The following is a 24818-nucleotide window of genomic DNA, read 5'->3' as shown; positions in this document are numbered from 1 at the left end:
TACCAACTAAGCTACATCTCTATACATCTCCAGCCCTGTTTCCAGTATTTGTTTTTTTTTCCCCCCACAATTGTTCCATTTTTCTTTGGTATTGCTGCCTTTTTCATCCCTATTATATCATTTTTTGTGTCTGTTTTTTTTTTCTCTATGTTTCTGACTTTCTCTTAAAGGTCCTCTAATGACCTCACTTGATTGTTTTTACTCTCTTTCAAGGCTTTTTAAAATGATTTTGCCTGTGGACCTTTGAAATCATCAATGAATTATAGAGTGAAAGAAGCAAGGAACAAAAGAAAGAAAGGAAGAAAAGATGGATGGACAGATGAACGATTAGAAAGGATGACGTTAGAGCAGGTTCTTTCTGGAGCCTTCAAAACCGGAGACTGCCAGCTCCATACATGAAGGGAGTAGTTGTATGTTGGTCATTTGTGATACTTACCTTCCCCGTGGTTTATGCTATTGCTGAGTCTGTGCTGTGAAAGGTCCAGCATCTGCCAGAATTGCCTTCACTTTGGAATCTTTCCTCCTCTTACTACCAAACGCCTCTGCTACTTATACTTGGCTTTACAGCACAGGTCCCCTCACCCTCTTGGAGAGGTCCCAAATTGTTCTCATGTTCTATCTTGGAGGTGTCTCCCAAATGGATTGAGGGAATGGGAAACAACCCAACACTAAGATCTTGTGGGCTAGTGGGTCTCATCCTTCCTAATGCTTCAACCCTTTAACACAGTTCCTCATGTTGAGGTTGACTCCCAACTGTTAAATTATTTTCATTGCTACTTCATAACTGTAACTTTGCTACTGTCGTGAATTGTAATGTATGTATCTGAGTTTTTCAATGGTCTTAGATGACCCCTGTGAAAGGGTCGGTTGACGAGCAAAGGGGTCATGAGATTCAGCACAGCTGGTGTAGGCAGAGAATCTGTGCTTGTACTTTTAAGACTTCCTAGGTTGGTTAGTTGGTTTTTGTTGGCTTGACACAAACAAGAGTTCCATAGAAGAGGGAACAACAACTGAGGAATTGCTTCCATTAGATTGGACCGTAGGCATGTCTGTGTGGCATTTTCTTGATTCGTTATTGATGTGAGGGGGCCCTGCCCACTGTGGATAGTGCCATTCCTGGGCAGGTAATCCTGAATTGTAGAAGAAAGCAAGCTGAGCAAGCCGTGGGGAGTGAGCCGGCCACAGCAGTATTCTTGCATAGCCTCTGCTTCAGTTTCTGCTTTGGGTTCCTGCCTTGGGCTTCTGCTCTGACTCCGTGAGGGTTGTGATCTCAGGGTTGTAAAATGAAATAAACCGTTTCCTCGCCAAGGTGCTGTCGGTTGTGGTGGTGCTTATCACAGCAACTGAGAGCAAACCGAAGTACTTCATGACTATTGGTCCCCCTGCTGGAGGGATGCAGCTGTGGTTACTAGGCAGTCTTTAGAGCAGGAAACAACGGCTAGATGGCTCTAGAGTTTGAGCTACCAAGGACTGACCTCAGGCCCAAAATTATCAAACTTGAGAGTGATACTCTGCTCCAGAGACCTGTTCCTGGCAACATGGAACAGGCTGTCTTTCCTTGTGCAGGTCACAGGCCTGAGATGAACCTCTTGCTGAACGGACTCTGGTTCGTCAGAGTCCAGCCCTCCTGCCCTCCACAGGGAGGCTCCCTGACACATAAAGTTGTTTCTGGTTCTGAGTCCCCCAGCATAGCTCATCTCTCAAAACTGATTTATTCATTTACCATTTCATATATGTACATAATGCATTCTGGTCACACTTTACCCTTGCTCATCCTCCAACTAACTCCACCAACTATCCTCCCTCAGACCAAGTCCCAATTCCACATTCAGGTTGTTTTGGTTCTGCTTCTTGATGCACCGGCTTTAACCAGGACCACTCACATGGGCATGGGCGTGAAGCTGTTCACTGAATGGCTCAGTTTTTAACCGTGGACTCTCCCCCAGTATGCCACTTGACCACTCCCCTCTGGGTTGCGAAGGGTGAAATGACGGAATTCCTCTCCACTGCAGTCCCACTCACCATCTCTCCAAAACCTGCAGCTGGATTATGATTCATTAGATTTGGGAGGGCTACGGCTCACCTGGACTCTAGTGCTGCCTAAGTCCAGGGGGCTTGCCTCTGGAAGCAGCTCTTTCTCATTCCCTCAGCTGGAAGCTATTCAGCTAAAGCTGCTTTTGACTACGGTAGTGGCTGTCTTTTTTCGCCATTTTCTGACGGAGTCTTTCATGCTTTGTAAGTATAGGATCGTGCTTTCTTTAAATAGGGCTGATTTTATTTCTTCCTCCTTCCCACTGTTATCCATTTTTAAATGTCTCGTGTCTTGGTTGCTCTGGCTGAGAATTCGTGCACTTCCTGCCTCATTCTTTTTCTTAGAGGAAATGCTTTCTGGTTTTTCTCATTTAGGAAAATGAGAAAACGTTAACTATATGCTTGTCAGAAATGTTTTTTAGTATGTTGAGGTCTGAGCCTTCTAGTCCTAGCTTCTTTGGGGCGGGGAGGTGGAGGTGTTGAAGTTTGTCTGGGACTTTTCTGCATCTTTTGAGATAATCATTTCATTTTGTTCATATTTCTATTTTAAGGTGAATTGCGATTATTGACTTCCAATAATCCAATATCACTGCATCCCTAGATTGAGACCAACTTGATTATGGTGTATTATCTTCTTAACGTGGTGTTGAATTTTGTTTACACGGGTCTTATTCAGAATGGCTTTTAAACTGGTTATATTCATCTAATTATTTTGTGCAGGACAAGAAGACTTTGGGGAGACGGCTCTCTCCTCCCGAGTCCAGGAATCACACTCAGGTCGGCCTGCTTAGCAGCAGGTGTCTTACATACTGAGCAACCTTGCTGGGCCATTGTATCCACTGCAGGGCGAGGGTGTAAGAAATGTTCAGGACGAAGCCTTGTCTAGAACTCCAAAAGGCCTCTCAGGTGTTAGGATCTGAAATTCCTTGAGCCGCAGGGGACCTCATGGAGAGCTCAGAGCTGGCTCAGCATGCTCAGGACTTCGGTGGGGAAGATTGGATGCTCATCCGTCATGGCCACAAGCTTCCCAGTGATCCTCTTCACGATGCCCAAGTGCTCTTTTCTGCTAAGCCATCTCCCATCCCGCCTTCGCCAGTTGCATCTTTTGATTGTTAAGAGCGTTTGCAGTCATGTTCATTTTTGAAAGTTGCATACCGAAGTATGCAACTTTGCTTTAAAATGTGGGTTACAATGTGACTCCCCCTTAATTCTCCGTTGTTTATCTTTGCCTTCCAGTTTGCACCCCTCTTTCCCCCACCATTGTGCATGTGCACACTTCTGTCCTTTCGCGTGTGGTATCCCTTGGCGGATCTTCTGCAGTCGTGACCTTGTGCTCATAAATGGACTCATTTTGTGCTTATCGTGGGAGTTATATTTCCCTTTTATTTGTGAAGGATCATTTTGCTGTATACAGGAAACATAGTTGCCAATTATTTTGTTTTAGGGGTTGAGGTTCGTCTGCTCATACTCTGCTGGCCTTGAAGTGTTTCTGCTGAGAAGTATAGTATTATGTCTTTGTGAGGGACATGGCACTTCTTTGTAGCTTTTGGTAGAGTTACCCTGTTCTATTCTTAGTGTGTTAATCAATAGCAGGACACTGAGGAATGTTTTTCTAATTAAATCTTGAGGTTCTAAGTGTTTTCTGTGTTGGATATACATTTCTTTACCTAAACCTTGGAAACTCTGTTATACTTTCCAGATTAAGAAGCTTTTCTCTGGGCCTCTGATATTAGAACCTGCCAGGTCTGTGGAGATGGGACAGTTTGGTTTCTCTTTGTTTGCAGTCTGTAAATTGGTGCTATAAGCAGGCTGAACTGGCTGGACCCATCGAGAGTGTAGTGCTAGTGTCAAGCCTCTGTTCTTTGCATATGGGAAACTGGCATGAGAGAGCCCTGAAGCCTGTGGGCCAGGAAGAGTCACACTCACTCTAGATGTGCTAAGATCAGCAGGTGTCCAAAGCAAAGAGGTGTTTCTTCAGTGTACCAGGGAGTGGAGAAAGCAAACCACACTGATTTTCTGTGGGAAGAATCATGGAAACTAGCCACTCTGCCCACACATCTGTCTATTCAGAGCCTGCCCAGTAGAAAGCCACTCTCTAGGGAGAGTGAGAGGCTGCAAAGTTTGAGTAATTACATTTCTTAGTCTTTCTAGAAAGAGACAGTAGGGAGGCAGCTCCAGGTTGCAAGCAATTCACTGGCCACGAGCTCACTGCTCGCCCCAGAGACAGGGCCAGCGACCTACATACCCTCCACAGTGCGAGCTCTCCTTCTCAGCAAGTCTGTATCCGACCCTGCCTCCCACCACCGCTCCTTGTGGCTGCCCTCCTTCCATACACTGTGGCAAAAGTCCTCAGTTTCCCTGACTTGATTGTTCCCTGTTTTCAGGTTCCCAGAATAACCTAGTCTCCAACAATAGGCTTTCTCTCAAAAAGCTGCCTGGCTGTAGGACTCTGATCTGAGGAGTAACAAGTGGGTATCTTGAGAACAAACCCACACGCTGGATTTAAGTCTTTCGAAAACCACGGGTCCCTAATAGGGCTAGGAATTCCTGTCTGTTGTCACCAAGGCCGCCTGGCTTATCAAACCGCTGCTGTTTTTGGTCCCCTTTCTCAGGGGAGTAGGGTTTAGGGTTGTAAGATACTTGCCAGCTTTCTTTGTCTCCTCTTCATGAGTCTTTGTGGGGGTGGCTATGCCGTCACCTCTCTCTTGATCTCTGATGATCTTCCTTCTCAGAATATAGTCTCTCCTTTGTTATCCTGACTCTTCTCATTCAGAGTCACACTAAAGAAGCTTGTAGTCCACCATCTTCCTCAGAACTCTTTTCCTCCCATCATTTATGGTAGTCCTTGGTTTTCTATGAATTTTCCCATTTTATCTAATTTAATTTGTTTGTGTACAACTGCCTATTACATTTACTTTAGCAATTATTTTGGCAAGGGTGATGTAAACGAGCCCTGTTTCTTTCTGATCTGGTAGTCTGAGTCTTCTGTCTCATGACCAGTCTAGGTAAAGGTTTTCCTATTTATTGATTTTTAAATTTTTATTTATTTTATTGAGAACTTTATAATAGGGCTCTACATCATTTTCCCTTTCCCTCCCTCCTCCAACTACTCCCATGATGCTTCCCGCTCCCTCCAAGACTCAATCTTTAATGTATATTGTTAACACACACACACAACCTACAGACTCCATTCAGTGTGTAGGGATGACCCCTTTGAGACTGGATAACCTATATGGCCTCTTAAGCGTATTCAGATTCTCGCTTTCTTAGCATTGACTGCTCATGGCTCTTCATGTAGCAGCGAGACCTGTGGGAGTTCTCCTGACCACAGCGGCGTTTCGGCTTGCCTTATAATTTGACGGGTGTGGTTTTTCTGTCAGGCCGAGAAGACGCTATCTAGCAGCAGGCGTCCTGGTCCTCCACCCCTCACGGTCTTCACACCACCGTGATTTTACCCGAGCCTTGGTGCGGGGGTTGATTTGCAGCCGCATCAGCTGGGGTTGGGCAGCGCACGGTCACTTAGCCTATGCGCGTCACCATTTGCAGATCTCTGTGTGTGCAGGGAGAGCCTCCACCTGCTGCGAAGAGAAGCCTCTGTGACGAGCGGTGAAAGAAGCACTTGCCACACGACGGCGTTACGTGTTGTCGCCCTGACACGGCAATGTGGTCGTCATTAGTATTTCTTTACCGCTCCCCTATATTCCTGCTCTGCTTCTCAGTTCTCTCTCTGTTTACTTCAGGTTTGCCTTTCTTCTTCTAAGAGTTGATTTGAGGTCTTTTGTATTTCTTAATGATGTTTTAGCTAAGAAAACATCCGTGCGCGCTGATATTTTGGAACACGTGTGTTGCAGGGAGGCCAGCTGAAGCCAGGTCACACATGCACTGCTTCATACTCTGAGATGGAGGCATTTATGGATAGAAAGGTCCATCTGTCTCTTTCAGCTGCCATCTATTACGATGCACTGTATCTTCTCATTCATCTCAAAGTATTTCTTGAATTACTTGTTTTTCTGACATGACTAGTACATATGACTGATACATTTGCTGTTATTGTCCCTACCATCAGGCTTACATCTGGACTTTTTTGTTGTTGTTTTTGCTGTGGCTGTTTGTGGATGTGTATGTCTTTGTTCTTCATTTCTGTTTGTCTTTCTTCCTTTCTTTTTATTCTCAGAATTTTTCTAATGTAACATTTTAATTTAATACTTTCCTTTGCTCTTTTATTTTTAAAATGTTTGCTATATGATTTGCCAAATGAATCATCTTTAGCTCTTTAGTAGCCTATTTCCAGTGGTATAAAGAACTGCTACTCATATTGTTTTATTGCCTTTCCTGCAGTGTTATTATCATTTTGCTCCTGTTGGCAGATACACTGCATAGGGTACATCTGTACATGTTACATGCATATATGTGCGTTGGTCATACATTTTATCAATTGATTCCCACGTTAGTTCAGAAGGGAACTATGCATTAAGCTATCATTGAAATTGTGGAGCTGGAGAGATGCTCAATGGTTAAGAACACTTCCTCATCCTCTGGGACTGGGGTTCCCAGCGCCTACATCACAGCTCACAACTTCCTGTAACTCCAGCTCCAGGCATCTGGTACCTTCTTCTGGCCTCTACTTACTGTACTTACAAACATGTGGCTGAAATGGTTAATTAGAATCATGCTGCTAATAAGTTGTACTTTTGTCTACATGAGAAAATATTAATTTCCCTGTAATTCCTGAAGGGAGTTTTGTCAGGTGTGTAATTTTAGTTGTCATCTTCACTGTTTGCTTTCCATGGAGTCTCAAGTGACCCAGGCTGGCTCAGATTCATGAAGAATCTGAGGCTGGCTTTGAACTCAGTCTCTTCCCACCTTCATCTCCAAATGCTGAGATTGGTGGCACGTGTTACCGTGCCTGGTTTTAGGTATAAGATTCTTAGTAATTATTTATTTCATTTTGTGTCTTTTAGTGTTTGTTTGCATGTATGCATGCACCATGTGCATGCCTGGTGCCTGTGGAGGTCACAAGAGACTGTCAAATCTTCTGAACCTGGGGTTACAGATGCTTATAAACCACCGTGTGGACTCTTGAGCCCAAACCCAGGTCATCTACAAGAGCCACAGATGCTCTCAACCACTTGTGACCTCAGCTTCTTCAAAACCCAGAATTGTTCTTGGAATCTGTTTCCATGCGCCTTCCAGGTGTAGCAGATAGGAGTGAGTTTACTTCAGGTCACTGATTATTGCTTGCTGCCGTTATTCAACTAAATGTTAAAACTATCCTTTCTATTCCTCTCTGGAAAAACATGTTTTTGTCATGTGTAGCTTGTCCTTGTGATTGTATACAGCTTGAACTCATGAGAACCTTACTCTTGTGACTCTTCTTAACCCTCAGAGTATAAATTGTCTGATTCTCTAAATACTGTTGGATATTGGAGAAGACTCTAGTCTCCTTCATTTATTGGCTCTATTTTTCCCAGTCTCATCGCCTTTAGAGCGGTAAACACATATTGTTCATATTAAAACATATTTTACTGTAATGTTTCTATGCTTGCATAAATTCGGCTTTTAGCATAGCCTCCTTCCAACCGCTTCCTTATCTCATCCTCTTTTTCCACTTCTCCATGTCCTTCGACTCCTTCATACTAGTGCCTCTACAAAGTTCGTTCATTGCAACTTTTTTGTTCTGGCTGTCACCTAGGAGTGAAAACCTGTCACACTTGTTTTTCTGCACCGTGATTTATAGTTTCATCCACTTCTTTGCAAATGGCATGATTTCGTTGTTGTTCATGGCTGAATAATGCTTCCCTTTAATATGTGTCATACTTCCTACACTCACCTCTTGATGGGAACTCAGTTTAATGGTTGTGAATAGTGCCACAGTAACCATTTACATACGAGTACATTTACATATGATGACTACATTTTTTTTTAAATAATCTCTGAAGATAAAAAGACATTAGAAAATGGAAAGGCACCCCACACTCATTGATTGGTGGAATTAGTACTGTGGAAATGGCCACTCCACAGACACAAGATCCAGAGGACCCAAGTTAGATCTGACTTGTAAGTGTCTACTTTAGGATTAACTTTCATAGTACCAGAAGCTGCCATGCAAGCTTTCAAGGCAGGGAAACAACCAATAGTCCTACACAATTGCAGTGGCTTTAAACTAGAAAATGTCCAGTATGACATAATAACCCAATTATCACAATAATAGTGGCGTGTCTATAAATGAACAACTAATAGTGTCCAATTAAGCTTAAGGCCAGTTCAACAGTAGGGAAATAATGCCTAAGACTGGAAACCTAGTCAACTACATGGGACAACTGAGGTCATAGATCTTAGAAGAGAACCTATTACGGACACTTTATTAAACCGGCATAATTCACAGCTGCATTCTAAACATTTATCCTTATATCCACAGTTAAACCCGTAAGTGTAGCTCACACTCCTAATCAAAAAAAGTTGTTTTTGCAACAGATGAAGGGCATTACAGAAAAAAATATACCCAGCTTGTCAAAAATGCATAGAACAAGTGATCTTGCATTGGCCAGTCCCAACTAGTACATCCACAATACAACTCCTGCACCCAAGGTTGAGGGAACATCGTGGGAGAGAGGGTAGAACATTGTAAGAGACAGAAATCCAAGAAACCTGTGAGATTGTATCCATTAAAATGACAGGGAAGCTTCACCAAAAGCACACCAACAATATGACTGCCTCAACAAGATGTGAAAAATTATAACACCAATAGACAGGTTAACATGGAAGGGAAAATCTCATAGAACCCCACCCACAGAACAAGAGCTACATTCAATTCAGGAATGCTGAGAGCAGGGCAAATAGTTTTCTGCAGAGATGAGCCCCGTAATTCATTATCCAGTTCCAAGTGGTCAGCCCTGCGTTCATGTACACACACGAGCAACACTAAATGAACTCAACAGGCTGTATTTCTTTATTTGGCTATACATGTCACAATAAGAAAGACACCATCATCTCAAAGTGTGTGTGGGGGTGAATGGGGTACAGGTATAGAGGAAGGATTAGGGGGAAGAAAGGCAAAAGGTGAAGTTAAAAATAAAATTTTTAAAAAGTTAAAAATTATGTGGGGAATGAAATAAAGTGCAGCCTTTATAAGGTCTTATAGAGACTCCAGAAGGTCCCCTGCTTCATGTCTGACCTCTTTCAAATACAGATGTTCTGGGCCCAACCTGTCAACTCTGGCCCGAACAGCGTCTTGTCCAGTCTGCTGTACTCCACACAATCTCTTTTCTCCGCTCTGATCCTCCTAATCAAAAGTAAATGATTTACTATCTCTCCCAGCCTTCTTTTGAACAGCCGTCTTTTGTATCTTAAACTGTGGTTACAGGGTTAGCATGTACAGATTTTTGGCTCTCTGTGTGCTTTATCTCTCTTCTGCTTTTGCCTAGACCGATACGGTTTTACTATTCAAGGTTGCTGGAAGGTTTGTACTCTTGTTCAGCTCTTACATTCTGTAACTCCCAAAGTCATGAGAAACCAAGTGAAAATCTGTAGAAAAGCTTTTTGAAGAAATCCAAGCAAAACTAAAATCTGACTGGACTAGCAACAGACATAATTATTAGTTACAAAGTGATCTTAATTTTGTTATGTAGTTACAAATATAATTTGGACTTGATCTTATTTTAAACAATTTGATAAATTTGTAAAGTTATTTTGTCATGATATTAAGGAGGGGAATAGCAAATAGGAGAAAAATATGAAATTTAAGTATAAGGATATATTTGGTGAGGAATGTTACAATGAAAGACTTTTTAAAGTAGGAATTATGTGTGGCAAAATAAGGTTTTATCCTAGGGTTAAATGATTAGGCTTTTCCGAAATAGGAAAAAAAAAAAAAAAAAAAAGATGACGGCCAAATAAGGATGCTTAAGAACATTGCAGAAAGTCCAAATAAGTAATAAAAGATTTGTGGAAAATGAAGCTAAAGATTATATACATATACAGAGAAATGTATATACATACATACATATATATATATATGAAATCTTATTTAAATTCCTAAAGTCAAAATTCAGTACACTGATATAAAAATAACAAGGTTTGCCATCCCCACACTGTTTCCTGGGGGCCTTAAGATACCTGTGAACCTGATCTTCAGTAGGAAGCCGCAAAGAGCCAGTCTGCCTGCCTACCCACCAGTCTTCCCACCCACCGCACTACCAAGGGACCATATAGCATCCTATAAACCAGACCTGAGATAGGGATCTCCCCAGTGCTGTTTACTCACCCAGCCACTGTCCTATGCCTGGGGACTGTGTAAGGTCCTGTGAGCCAGATGCTAGGAAGGGACTCCTAGAGCCAGTGCATCCACTCGCCAGCCATTACATTCACCGGGACACCAGGAGAGAACATGGCATCCTGTGCTTCCAAGCCCAGCTAGGAGCTCCCAGCCTAATCTTCATGCTACCAACATTTATCTGAGGATTATGGTGTCCTATGCCCCACCTCCAATGATCACTACCAACTCCCATTGTGACACCAGCCTCTGTCACCCAGGGACTATTTTGCAGAAACCAGGGAGCCCTCCACAGACTTCTAATGACAGAAAGCTTGTGCCTGGACTCAGAATTTACACCTATCTTTAGCTGATCAGAGACCACCTCTGAAATCCGATTCACACATCAACACAGACTTTCCCCAAGAGTAAATACTAACCACCATTCAGCTGGACATCTAATTGACAAATAACAGCAACAAAGATACAAACATATACTCAGATGAGACTGGGTAGCCATACCAGTGCATATCACGTATGATCTAACACTATTTGTTTAGGTCATATAGCAAAAACCACAAAGGACAAGAATAACCAAGACAATATGTTCCTCCAGAAACTCTTAATTCATTGTAATGTTTCATGAGAAAAGCAACTTAGTTGTTTTACAAGACAGTGATTTCAAAATAGCAGTTATATTTAAAAAAAGAAAAAACTTAAAAATGATTTTGCATAATTTTTAGCATGTAGACCACAAGTATACAGTTGAATGAAATAAAGAAACAATTCAAGATATGAAGATAGATTTTAATAAAGGTACAGAATCTTTAAAGAAGAGTCAAATAAATAAAATTCAAAATGAAAAAATCCAGGAAATTTTTTGCAAATCCATTTTATTGGTGTTTCTTATACCTCTACCTCCCAACCCTTATCCCTTCCATCACCCCAACATCAGGTAGGAGAGAAAGGTTAGTGGGAAAAGGGTCATAGTTCTTGGCTACTTCCTGCTGGTAAGGGTTGTTGGGTTCCTTGGGGCAAGTCCAATCTTTGTTGCAGGATATCTCCAACTTCTCATCAAACTCTATCAACAGCAACAAGGAGCAGCAGGGGGCTGGGGGTAGCAGCCTCCTTCTTTCCTGGAGCTCCACTCCCTCCCTCCCCGACTCCCCCAGTCCTCCACCTCACCTCTCTCCTGGCTCTGGTATTTATTCCCTAAGATAATCAGTAATTAATATGCACTGCTTGGTAACTACTCTCACTATTAATGGTCTCAATTACCCAATTAAGACATACAGCTAATAGCTTGGGTTAGAAAATGGAATCTATCCTTTTGGAGCCTCCAAGAAACACACCTCACCATCAATAATAGACACTATGTTAGAGTAAAAGATGAAACAAACCTCACCATCAGTAACAGACACTACCTTACAGTAAAAGGATGGAAAAGAAGCATTTCAAGGAAATGTAATTAAGACAGCAAGAAAATTCAGAGAATGATGAGGCTTTACTTTAAAAATCTATATTCTACAAAGTTGAAAAATATAAAAGAAACAAATTAATGAATAAAATAATAATATTATAAATAAAACCTCAACTAACCACTAGCCAGGAATCTCATCCTGACCTTCTTTAGCTGAGGGATGGGAAACAGGGAAAGACCTACAAGACAGTTAATCAAGATAATCAGCTTTAGTAACTTTGTAATGGCCTTTTAAGGACACAGTTACAGTACCACAGCAGCTTGGAGGGCTGGAGCAGGGTTCTCCAGAAGAGGATATATGCTTTGAATCAGCGTCCAATATATGGTCTGGTTTCTCCCATAGCCAGGATCCATGGATGCAGGAATCAGGGGTGGAAAAAGGAATAGCTCTTCTCATTCACTATCATCCTAGTGACCAACTAGGAAAATTATTGCTTTCTGTCCCAAAACCTTAAGTTCTGCTGGCCTGAGCCAGGTGCAATGATCCACAACTGTAATCCTAACACTCTGGGAGGTAGAGGCAGGTGGATCTCTGTGAGTTCAAGGCCAGCCTGGTCTACAAAGTGAGTCCAGTACCGCCAAGGCTACACAGAGAAACTCTGTCTCAAAAACCAAAAAACAAAATAACACCAACAAAAAATTCTGCTGGCCTAGAAGTTTTGGTTCCAGATGAAGATAATTCCTGCCAGGAGTCACAACAAACATTCCACTAAACTGGAAGCTCAGACTTGCCCCTGGCCACTACTTTGGGTTTGCGTTGCCCTTGAACCAACAGGCTAAGAAAAGAATAACAGTGTTAGGAGTAGGGACTGATCCAGATTACCAAGGGGAAATTGGATTGCCTCTCCACAACGGAGGCAAAAAAGATTATTTCTGGAGTGGGATAGATCCTTTCAGGAAATGTCTTTCTGTGTTACTTTGTGTCAGTGGGAAACTACAACTTAATCCAGGCAGAATGAAAAAGGGCACAGACACTTCGGGGATGAAGGTATGGATCCAGGAAAGTAGCCAAGACCTAGTGAAAAGCTTGCTGTGGTTGTTCTAGAAGCTAAGGTCATGTGACCAAGTTGCAGAAAATGAGGATTATATTTGATATGAGTATTTTCTTAAGACTGTGTTCATACAGAATTGAGTTATCATGTAATGTAACATGTTTTGAGAATAACAGAAGTTATATTTAAGTTTTGAGATATGAAAAGAATGCCCCTCAGAAGACATTGCCATCTATTCTAAAATTTATAATGCATTTACAGTAGTATGAGCATTTTCCTGCTCTTGTCATAAACTCTTTATGTTTTCCTTGAGTTTTACCCACCGATTTCTACCAGAAACCAATTAAATGGTCCGTTGGACTTATCTTCTTACAGTCTCATCTATACACTTGAGTTTAGAAATATTCAATTTACATAAATATAGGTTTTGAAAAATGCATAGGATGCATCTTTGGTTGTCAGTTGGTCTGTATAAATCTCAAACGTATTAGAAAGCAACAGACGTTGTACAGTACTTTGTTGTAATGCAGGAGATAAACTATTAAACAATAATTTCTATAGGCATAGGCAATTAGATGGTATTTTTGTATACAGAGAGATAACCAGGCACCACAGACTTAATTCTTTCTTAAATTCTTATCAAAAATCTTACCACTATTTACATTTTTTTAAAAAGGCTTTTTGTTCTAAGTCATTATTTGAACAAAAAATTAGATGCCATAGTTGTTTTGACTCATGCATGAGTCAACTTTTATTTTTAGAAGTTTGGTTGTATTTTATAGGGCCTGAGAATATCTTTAAAAGGTACAGTATTATACCACTGTTCTAGGATTCATGATGAAAGGTAGTCGGGCTTTGGCTGCTTTCCCTTTCTAGTGAACCTGGACTCCAGCTTTATAAACCTTTCTCCTCCCTCTGGCCCTTTAGCAAGATTCAGTACTTGCTGGCCCTGGGAGATAGAAGTCACAAGAGAAGTTGAATAGCTCGAAAGTGCCTCACATCTTGGACTTCACCAAAACCCACCCATCCTACACCTCAATGCAAAAAAGGAAAGAAAGAGTAAGAAAGGGAGAAAAGGAAACAGATTAGTTCCAGTCACCATCCTTCCCGCCCCAAACAAAGATTACCGAGCTTTGCTTTCATAGCAGTTATGACCAGTAAAGGTCTGAAAGGGTTAAGTGACATTACCAGGTCTGTTTTCCACTAGTTCCCTTTTGCTTATGCTCCTGTCCCACTCTCCAAGTAATTAATCAATCAATTCAGCCTAGGCTGAAAAGACCAACGCAGAAACATGAAAGACCACGGGGACCTAATCAGTAATGCTTCTTTTAGTTTACAGGAACCATGGGCCTTCTGGAGACCTGTAGACAACAGGAAGCTACTTTGAGAGACTATAGCAAGAATTTATGACCTCTCAGAAACGCCATATAAGCTCTTGCACCTGCCACCCTTGCCAAGATGTAATTGGGAGGAAAAAGTCCTCCATTTTTTTTTTCATCTGCCCCTCTTGCTGCCAGCACAGCTCTTTCCCTGACAGTGTTTCTCAAGTCAAAGGCAGAAGCTGAACGGGAGTGTACGTGGACTCAAAACTATCACCTCCCCCATCTTCCGGAGCTGTAGGTGAGCGCTGAGCTCCACGTCCTCGCCAGCTTTCCCTGCCACGCGGTCGGCAGCCTCGAGGCCGCTGGAAACTACAACTCCCAGGATCCCTCGCGGGGCGGACGGAAGGCGGCGGGCGTACAAAGCGGTGTGGGAAGCTAGCGGCCGCGAGGCCGCGCTCGGGGTCCGGTGGCTCAGCGTCCCCGCGGCCTGAGGCGTCAGCTGCGTGGGCGCTCACGCAGGGCGGGTCGCGCGGCGCGGGCCGAGAGGGAAGTCGTGACGGCGGCGTCGGGAACAGCAGCGGCGGCGGCGGTGGCGGTGGGAGCGTGGTGCTGACAGGCCGTGGGAGAAATGGGAGACCCAGGGCCGGAGGTGAGTGGCGGCGGCCCGGGCCTTGGCGGCTCCGCCGAGCCCGACCCCGAAGGGTTTGTCTTCTCAGCCTCGGGCCTCAGCCTGGCCGCGGCCTCGGGCCACTGCTGGGCCTCCAGGCCGGGAGCACGTCTGCGTGGAGCCCTCAACAATGGCGGTCCGGCCGCCCCCAGCCCCCGGCCGCCCTAGCTGCTGCGGCCGCAGCCTTGAGGGCGGGAGAGGATTAGAGACAGGCTGGCCTTGTGTTTGTAGCCTGGATCCCTGAGCCTGGAGGTTTAGAGCCCGCATCCCTGCACCTGGGGGAGGAGGCGGGGAGGGGAATCGTGGCAGCTCGCCTGGGAGGCTAGGTCTCTGCAGCTCCAAGATGCCTTAGCAAAACCGGCCTCCTCCATGCAGTTCTGTGAGCCGGATTTGCGCGTGATCGTGCGGTTTCTCTCAGGGGCTTTTGTCTTCACCCATTCCTTTTGGGAAAAATTTCTTCCTACGAGCGTGTGACCGGGTAGATAAGCGTGTTTTGGCTTTTGTTTATAGATAATAGAATCTGTCCCACCAGCTGAGCCTGAGGCATCGGAGTCAACAACGGATGAAAACGAAGATGACATTCAGTTTGTTAGTGTAAGTAGCAAATGACAATCGCGGTTTTCTGGAGTGAAAGAGTATGGTAAGCCATTGTGTGATGAAACCTCAGCAGGTAGGCATTCCTCAGTCAACAGATAGTTGTGAATGTCCAATACCTGCCACACACTGCAGCAAGGGACTTTTACCTGAAGGGATACCTGGATGCTTACCTGAAGAGAATATCTGAGCAGTTGCAGCAAGCCTCACGAAGTGGGTATCCTAAAGAACCGTTATGCACTTAATGACGCCTCCCAGATTTTTAATTGCATATGTACATACATGCAGACACACAGGGCACAGCATCGTAGTGTGCTATCTCTTCTAACAGTTGAGGTCATCTCGTTACAACACAGTACAGTGGTGGGTCACAATGAGGAGTCCTGCATCACCTCTGGAGCATTGCTATGTTTTTCTAAGTTTATTCCTTTGGGGCCAGTCATTTTCCAGTATTGTGAGCAGGCAGATTCCTGGGCACCCCTCCAGATCTGTTGAATCAGGAATTCAGCCTGGAGCCTAGGTATTGTCACTTAGGAATACAATGCAGGATATTGTATTCTGGGATCTCCTAGCACTTCATAAAGTGATGGTTAAGGGGGAGGCAAACAGCCCTGGGTGAGTTTCACCTATAGTGGCTAAATTTGTGCCTTGGTTCTTCTTGAAGTATTAGCTAGCCAGAGAACATCCCTGCTCTGTATAGCTCTCCTGAAATGCTGTATCTAGTGGAGTTTGGCATTAAAGCTGTGCAGTTCTTTATTGTTCTTCCGATACGTCTATGTGGAAGCTTTGGCTAAATGTAGAATAGTGGTTACCAAAGAACACCCTCCTGATCCCAGAGCCACAGTGGGCAGTCCACTGTGGTGTTTTAGTGGGCTGTGAGGGGAGCCCTTCATAAGGCTGTTTCCTTGGCAATTTTCCCATTGCACTGTTATCCTTCTCATTTTAAACTTTGAGGATCTGGAAGTGAGGTTTGGGGATACATTGTGCCTTGTCCCTTTCTTCCTAATATATTGAAGGATTTTGGAGAAAGGAGGATGTTGGTAATTAAAACTAGTCCCCTCCAACATACATGATGTGTTACAGGTTTTTATGACTCTTTAAGACAAATATTTTGGATTGTTCCTGAATCAGAGTATATTTGTAAATAGAATACTTACCTTGATGCAAATATAGGAGTCATTCTTCATTATAAAATATGGACCTTTGAGAAACTGATAGAGTATGTAGAGTAAGGCTCAAAAAGGAAATTTTTTTTTCTTACATCTTGTGAAATAAAATACCATTGTAGTTTGTTACTAATTAATTCAGGCAGTTGTTGATTTGAGTTTTAAAAGATGTACTTAAATTTTATTTTAAATATAAAGGTACTTCTATCTTTGCATCAAGAATAAAGAATGTATAATCTATAAAACTTGGCCTATGTGTATAAGTACTGTCACTTAAATGATAATTAGTGATAGCTTTTATTTTAAGATACATTTAGAATCCTAGCACTGGGGAGGCCACGATAGAAGGATCCTGAATTGGAAAGCTGCTACTTGGGAAGTTCTAGATCTTCTCTGTGCTATGTAGTGAAACCCTATTTAAAAAAAAAAAAAATTTACTGCTACTGTGCTACAGCCAAAGTATCTAGAGACAGAAACTTGAGCTCAATTCTGTTCCTCTGGTAGTTTTATCTAGAAAAGATGAAAACCAGTTTTTTGCCTAAGCTTTTCAGATACAAGCTACAGTATAACTTCTTCATTTGCTTGGTTCTGATTATTAGCTTATAATTTATAACAAATTATGTTATACGTGTATGTATAACAGTTGTACATGAGTAAACTACCATTCAACTGGAGACTTTCAGTGTCTCACAAATGTAGGCTGAAGCCAAACACAACATGCTGAAAGAAAGGAGCAATACAGATACTGAGATGTAAAAATGAATCCTTTTGTTTAACTTCTGTTGAAATATGCAGGAAAATACACAATTCATAGGTGCCCTTGATATTTGCCAAGGTAATAGTTAAAATTTTAAAGATGTATTATTTTGTGTGTATACCGTCCTTTGTGCGTGCATGCATGTATAGTACTACATGCTTGCCTGTGCCTGCAGAGACCAGAAGAGGACCTCTGACCTCCCAAAACTAGAGTTCTGGATGATTGTGAGCCACAGTGGAACCACCAGGTGGTTTTTGGGAACACAGTCTAGGTTCTCTGCAAGAGCAAGAAGTGCTCTTAAATGCTGAGCTGTGTCTCCAGTCCTTTCAGGGCAATACATTTAACCCTCCTCCACACCTTGTATCCAATGACTAGAGAGCTAAGCGCTGGCTGAGTATTTGGTGTGGTCCTCTTAATAACCCATTACCAGCTTTTTATATGTAAATGCTTGTCCTTCCTCACCTGCCCTAAAGGTAATTTTCTGAGATAATTCTGTTTTAAAGGAGGTGTTGCCCTTCTCTCAGCCACAGGGCAATCAGTCTAAAGCATGGATGGATGTTGTCCTGAAGCTGATTGGCTTAGACTGGAATGTGGCTTTTTGTAGAATAAAGTGCCAGTAGTGACAGCAGGACGTGAAAGGTGGGACTTCTGGTTGGGAGAAAGAGACTCTGGGAAGAAGAAAGAAGGTCTTTTTACCAGAAGACAGTACTGTAAACTAGAGTCACCTAGAAGGAAGGAGCCTCATTTGGGGCATTGCCTAGATTGGACTGGCCTGTGGACAGGTCTGGGGGCCATTCTCTTGATTGCTGATTAATATACAAGGCCAAGCCCACTCTTGAGTGTTTGTCTCTAGGCAGCCTAAAAAAACTACCTGTGTGAGAGCCAGAGAGACCTCTTGGGCAAGGGTCCGGAAGCAGCATTCCTTCTCGGATCCTGCCCGACTTGAGGTTTCTGCCTGACTTCATTCAGAACTGGGCTGTGATGTGGAAGTATAAGATGAATTAAACCCTTTCCTCTCCAAGTTGATTTATCATAGCAACAGGAAAGCAAATTAGGACAGTGCCTAGATCAAGAAAGAATGACATAGCACTGATAAAAACTTTGTTTCTGCCTTTTAATTACATTTTCTGTTTAGTAATATGCACCTTAATTCAACTTATGTCTCATGTTTTCTTCTGAAATGGAACATCTTTTATTACAATTTTTTAACTTTCAAAAATTTTTGAGCTAAGTAATTGCTGACAGGATTGCTTACGGTGCCACTTTAGCTATAAAAGCATACAAACTGGTGGGAACCTATTATAATCTTCATAACAACGTAAGGCATTCAGAATTTCAAAACATTTCATAAATAACCTGAGCAACCAGGTTGAATATTAATACTTCTTGCTTCAGCAGAAAGGATGCATGCAGAAAGCATCATTAAAAAAATATACTTATTTATGTGTGTATATAAAATTGTTTGTCATGTGTATAGGTACAGAAAAAAGTGTGTTTGCACTCTGGGAGCTGGAGTTAACAGAAGGTATTAAGTCATTACTGTGGGTGCTGGGAATTGAACTGTAGGTTCCCTGGAAGAGCAGTATAAGTTTTTAACCTTTGAGCTATCTCTCATTTGACCAAAAGCATCTTTTGATTAGGTTTTTTTAGACTGTCTATAAATCACTCATTAAATAAAACAGAATTGAAGCTTTATAATGTGCAAAGCCATTTGTTAGTAAATGTTAGACCTATTTTAGATATATTTGGTTGAAATATATCTTATTGTTGCCAGTGTTTAGTGTTTTAGCAGCGTGATAGAAGAAAATGGCTCCAGTAGATTATTTTAATAGAAAGCAAAGAGTACGTAAATTAATTAATTAGTTAATTAATTAAAATGGTGCTGGGAAATGGCTTTGTGAGTGAAAGCATTTGACCAGAAGTCTATGTGTGGAACCCACAATTCCAGCATGTGAGAGGCATGTGGATCTCTGAGGTTTGATCTACAGAATGAGTTGCAGGGCAGCCAGGGCTACACAGAGAAATCCTACCTCAAATAAAGAGAGAAGAAAAGAAAGAGAAATAAGGAAGCAAGCGTGTAATCCCAAGTTCACAGCCAACCAGAGTAGAGGAACCTTTGCGGTCGCAAAAACAAGAGAGACCCTGCCTCAGCACAGGTGGAAGGTGTCTCCTGACTTCAGCAGCATATGTATGTATATTCACACCTGCACATTCATAGCGTTCACATGCAACACACACAGAAATGATAAGACTGTAGTTTATTAGTTTGCTCTAATAGTAGGTTACTTGTATTGATTTTTCTTGTGGTAGGGATTGACTTTAGGACCTCCATGTGTTAGTCGAGTGCTGTCCTCAGATGTGAATGTTTAAAATGGCATTCAGAATAGAAAAAGAAAGAAAGGTGTGAAATGGAAAAACAGCAGTATGGGTAATTTTGGAGATAGACTTGTTTTTAATTTTTTTTAGTTTTAAATGTGGGAGAAAGATGGGCCATGTGACACAGATCTTGAATGTGGTATATTTAACCAAAAAGTAGGCAGTTGGAAACCATTTGAAAGTTTTGAACTAAGCAGGACTGCAGAAGTCATCTACGGCCCTAACCTTTTTTTTTTTTAAGTAAAACACTTGTGGGTGGTATTTTAATGTATATATCTTTTCCTAAATAGAAATGTTGGTGATTTTCATTTTAAGTTTTAAATATTCTGTGTTTCTAAATGTGTTCTGCATGAGCCTCTGCTGCTAAATTGTAATGGCATTGTAATGTAAATTTTGAGTACCAATCCTTTGTTATTGGTACAGGAGGAGATAAGACTGATTTACTAGTTGGTAGTACAAGTTCAGATAAAATGCCCTGTAATTGAAGGGCGTGCATTTGTACTTAATACAGACATGTTTAGTCATTATAAGTATATTTGTATCCTGAACATTACTTCTTGGGGAGTTAGCAACAGATTGGGTAACATTATGAAATTTTTTTTTTGTTATTTTTTTTGTCCTTTGACTGAAGGAATGTGTTAACTTGGAAAGTTAGGTAATAAGCAACAATTTTTTAAAATTTGGCTTATACTTTGAAGTACCTCTGAATTATAGTAACAACACAACCTAGTATGTCTGTGTAATTCAGTTTTGTTATCTAAAAAATAGGGTGATTTAAGTAATTAAGACTCTCTGTAAAGCAGGTGTAGAAGTTGGATGGTATACTTGGAAAGCTTAGCACAGGACCTGGTATGGGGCTCAATAAATTTTATCAATTAGGGGTAGACTAAGTGGAGTACAAATTCAGTGTGGCAAACAGTTTTAAGATGAAAGGTAAGTTGGTCTTGGTGAAATCCAAGCACTGGGGAAATTGGGCTTCGTTATTGTATAAGCAATGAACAGGGAATTCCTGGTCAACCTAGGCATGGTAGGAAGTGAGATCCGATCTTAAAACAAAAGCAAGCCAGGGTATGGTGGTCTATACCCTGTGTATGTTCCCTATGTAATCGGCACTCAGGAAGCTGAGGCAGGAGAATACTGCTAACCCATAACTGCAGTAAAAACTAGTTAAGTGTACTCTACTTGTATATAAGTCATTTTCTTTGGCATGCTTATAATTACTCTTCTTTTCAGTCTCTAATGTCCTGTGTATTAATTGCTTTTCTCATTGCTGTGGTCAGATATTTGACAAGAAACAAATTAGTTTGCTCACAGTCCACAGTAGAGAGGAAAAAACATAGTGGCAGGAATGGAGAAACAGCTGCCATGTGTTCACAGGCAGGAAGCAGAGGGAGAAGTACCCCCTTTACCAGCCCATGGGTGGTGCTGCTCACGGTGGGGGTGGGTCTTCTCAATCCTCTCAAGTAACAATCAAAACATCCAGTTCTTCTCTTGTATCTATTTCTTGTAAGTCTATTTCTTGTAAGTCAGTAAACTTTTTTCTTCTATGTTTTGTTTTCTTTTGTCCTGGTTGTTTTTCATTATTTTGTCTTAATTACTATAAATCATACAAGATTCACCTTTATATTCAACAGCAGTTGCATATTAGTGAAACAATTCAGTAGTAAACTTCTGGTAGTCTTGCTTTATCTGTTCTCATTTCTGGCCCTTCTATGTATTGAGCTACATTTAAAAAATCATTTAACTCTTCATATTTGAGCCAGCGTTTCGTCTCGGCTGGTCCTGGAAACTTGCATCTGCCTCCTGAATGCTGGGATTATAGGTGTACACACTGCACCTAACAGTTCCCCTAGTATTGGGGTTGGCCCTAGGGCCCTGTGCATGTTGAGCACTGTACCACCAGGCTGTACCACTAGTCCTTTGCAAGCTGCTCTTCAGTCCTAGCTTTGAACTTTAGCAGTTGTCCTATATTACAAGCCCAGTTTGGTTTTAGTGGGTTTTGTTTGTTTATTTGCTTGTTTCCTTTGAGATCGTTCTGTAGTGTCCAGCTGGCCAGCAGTTCCCTAAATATTGTAGCTCTCCTAGCCTAGAACAATTATCCTGCCTCTCCAGTGCTGGGATTACAGGTGTATACCAAGACCAACTTCTGTTCTCATTACTCAGTTTATGGAAATTCTGCCCCTGCCTCCCTATTTCTGTTTACCTGGAAGATTTTGTTGATTCACTATTTCTGTGTATAATACTAAGTTCTTAAAAGCCAGGCCTTATGACATACAGCTATGCCTGTGATCCCCATTCTTGATAGGCTCAGGAGGACTGTAAATTTGAAGCCGGAATGGCCTGCATAAATATGTGCCAGGCCAGCCCAGCCCAGGCTACATAGACCCTATGTTAGAAACACACTAACAAAGTAAAATTTGGTAATACAAAATAACAAGTTCCTAAGTAACATGGTTTGCAGAGTCCAAACTTTGGTGATTATACCAGTGGTAAAAGCAGTTACCTCTTCATCTTTTCTGCTTCCTTGTTGACAGTATGATTGGACAGTGTCAGTACCAAGGGTAGGCTTTAGTCTTATAGTAGATAATACATGTGGCTGTGCTGACTACGTGATTGGTGCTGTTTTTCTTTTTCCTCTTGACCTTCCATCTTAATTGCTTGCGCAGAAATCTCGGTTCTTTTATTACATTTCATGGTTTGAGAGTTTTGCTCACTGGTTTTGTTTTGATGTCTGCCTCACTATTCAGGATGGTAATTTCTGATTGTGAAGACCTAGGAGAGAAATAGACAATCTGGAAGAAGAGAATCATGAACTAGATGATCTCCTGTCTCTAGCAAGTGTCTTTCATTCTGAGAAAGCTCTGTATCATGGTGTTTTCTCCTGTACTCCCAGCCCCCTTTTTGTTTCTAAAATTCTGAGGCAGGTTTCCACTTTGTATATAGCTCAGCCTGGCTTTGAACTTCTCTGCTATCCCCCAGTGCTGACAACATACACACCTACTAGTCATACCTTAGATTTTGGAGGGTTTGTTTGCTTCGGTTTGGCTTTTACTTTGCTCTCTTTTTGCCTTTTTTACTGTATGGTTTATATATTTACTGCTTCATTTAGTTTTTCTCTTTCAAGCATCAGTAAATTTACTATGTAGTCTTGCTGCCCATTGTGTCTGCCCACATGCAGTACTTTTCATTGGTCTGTGATCATTTTGGTTAGTTGAGAGTTTAGTAGTTTTCTGCACGCTGGGGATGGGCAACTCTCACATCTCACAAATGTTCATCCCCCTGTGTTGCAGGCCTGCATGTCTGGTGGTTGGCCAGGCACCGTTCTATACCACTAGTGCTTTGTGCAATGTTTGCATTAGAATATTTCTAGTCACGTGAGCGACTTTGATTCCGTGATTATGGTTTTGTTTTTGTTGTTGTTGTTTATTTTGGTTCTTTGGGATAAGGTCCCTCAACTGATTTTTTTCCATTGTGCCCAGATTCTCACTCTTCTTATTATCACCAGTGTTCATTGTACATTATTATGGCTGTGTTCTCTTTAGTTATAATTATTTTTCTTTCCCAGATTTCATATACTTCTGTGAAATTCCTATATTAATGTTATTTACTGTCATAATGTTATTTACTAATGTCCTTTTACCTATAAAATGATACTGAGCTTTTAAGCCTGATCTAAGACTAGGAAGAGAAACAGAAAAGAATCTGGGTTTGATGTTTTACTCTCTTAAGTTTTGGAATTGAAGCTAAAATATTGGTTAAAGATCTCCATGTTTTGAGCTATATGTACTGTGGTATTCACAAACTTAGATGTCTTAATAAACTGTTGAAACTCATCCTCGCTGAAATGCACTGGGTCATAGTATCTGTGTCCCTAGGGGTTCAGGCTCTAACTTTTTAGGTCTCTTCTTTTTTTTCTTTTTCTTTTCAAGATTGTTTCTCATTTTGTAGATCAGGGTAGTCCAGTACTTGCTGGTCTTGAACTTGTACTCTTCCTGTCTCACTCGGCACCTAAACTGCTTAGCACTAAAAGTATGTATCACCATGCCTGACTAGTCAACTTTTCAAAAAAAAGTATATACTCAGAGTATTATTTTTGTTTGTTGTTGTTTTCCTGCAACTTGTATGTCTTCCTTTTCAGATCTAATCCCAACAGAAAAATATTGTTTAAAATACTGGTTTAGTTGATGTTCATGATATAACTTTCCTCAATTTCTTTTATAGGAAGGACCATTAAGACCTGTTCTTGAATATATTGATCTGGTCAGCAGTGACGATGAAGAGCCTAGTACCTCTCATAGCGATGTAAGTACATTCATTACATTTGATTTCATCCTTTTCACCTGAATCAGTTTGTTTTGTTCTGAAGCAGTAACACTGTTTAAGGTCATAGGTCTCTAAAGAATGCTCATTTCTCCACAGGACAGGACAGCATAGGTAGTTCAAGGAGTCTTTGCCTGTAGCAGTTCTTAACTTAAATTTTGCAGGGAAATAAGGGAAATACAATAAAAACTACAAGCTTTTTGCTTACCCCGCTTTCCTTTCTGTAGCTCTCATCTGGTACCTATAGAATTGAATTCTTTACTTTTTGAAGTATGTGACCACAGAAAATTTATTTTGGGAAAAAGAGTGTGGGAAGATCCTTTAGGAAATGGAATGTAGAAACTTATAGCTGATAAATGAGTCCAGTCCTCTCTCCTTTTAGCCTTTTCTCTCCTCATTTTCAGACTTTCACACTGAGAGTTGAATTCCTCGAGCCCTTCATGACAGTGTTGGCTTCCATTTATTTGTTGCCGATTTAGCCCAAATTTCTACTAATAAACTTTTTCTTACTGGATTAGAGAATTCCTGGCTCTTGCTTTATGGTGGCTAGGAAACTTCTTGTTATAAGATGTGGGGACTTGAGACGTGGATATATGATCAGAATGCCTCAGCTTGAGACGTACCCTCACTTTGTCTTAGTCATAGGGGTATGTTGCTTTATTTTAATTTGCAATTCAAATGTGAAGTAGTCTTACCTAACAGGGTTGTTGTGAAGATGAAATAAAGTAACAAAAATGTAAGTTTCTTTAAACTGCAGACTGTAAAGCAGTACAACTGGAAGATTATTCAATGAGAGTTAATAACAGTTTTTAAATGGCCTAAATTGAGGGAGGTTTGTTTTGTCTTTTTTTTTGTTTTTTGT

The 24818-nt window shown here is 41.4% G+C and overlaps 1 protein-coding gene across 4 annotated transcripts in view; it reads left to right on the top strand.

Moving 5' to 3' along the window:
• The window catches only part of Znf451 (zinc finger protein 451), a 76873-nt gene that overhangs the window by 1870 nt on the left and 50185 nt on the right, over positions 1-24818 (top strand). For all 4 annotated transcript variants that reach the window (XM_060369825.1, XM_021659787.2, XM_060369823.1 and 1 more), the window contains exons 3-5: positions 14087-14725; positions 15254-15337; positions 23858-23938. In XM_060369825.1, the coding sequence (XP_060225808.1) occupies positions 14705-14725; positions 15254-15337; positions 23858-23938 (186 nt within the window). In that variant the 5' untranslated portion in view covers positions 14087-14704. The remainder of the gene's footprint in view (positions 1-14086; positions 14726-15253; positions 15338-23857; positions 23939-24818) is intronic.

This window comes from Meriones unguiculatus, chromosome 16, assembly GCF_030254825.1.
Source record: "Meriones unguiculatus strain TT.TT164.6M chromosome 16, Bangor_MerUng_6.1, whole genome shotgun sequence".
Lineage (NCBI taxonomy): Eukaryota > Metazoa > Chordata > Mammalia > Rodentia > Muridae > Meriones > Meriones unguiculatus.
Note: the sequence above shows the minus strand (reverse complement) of the source record. Positions and strands in the feature narration are given on the sequence as shown.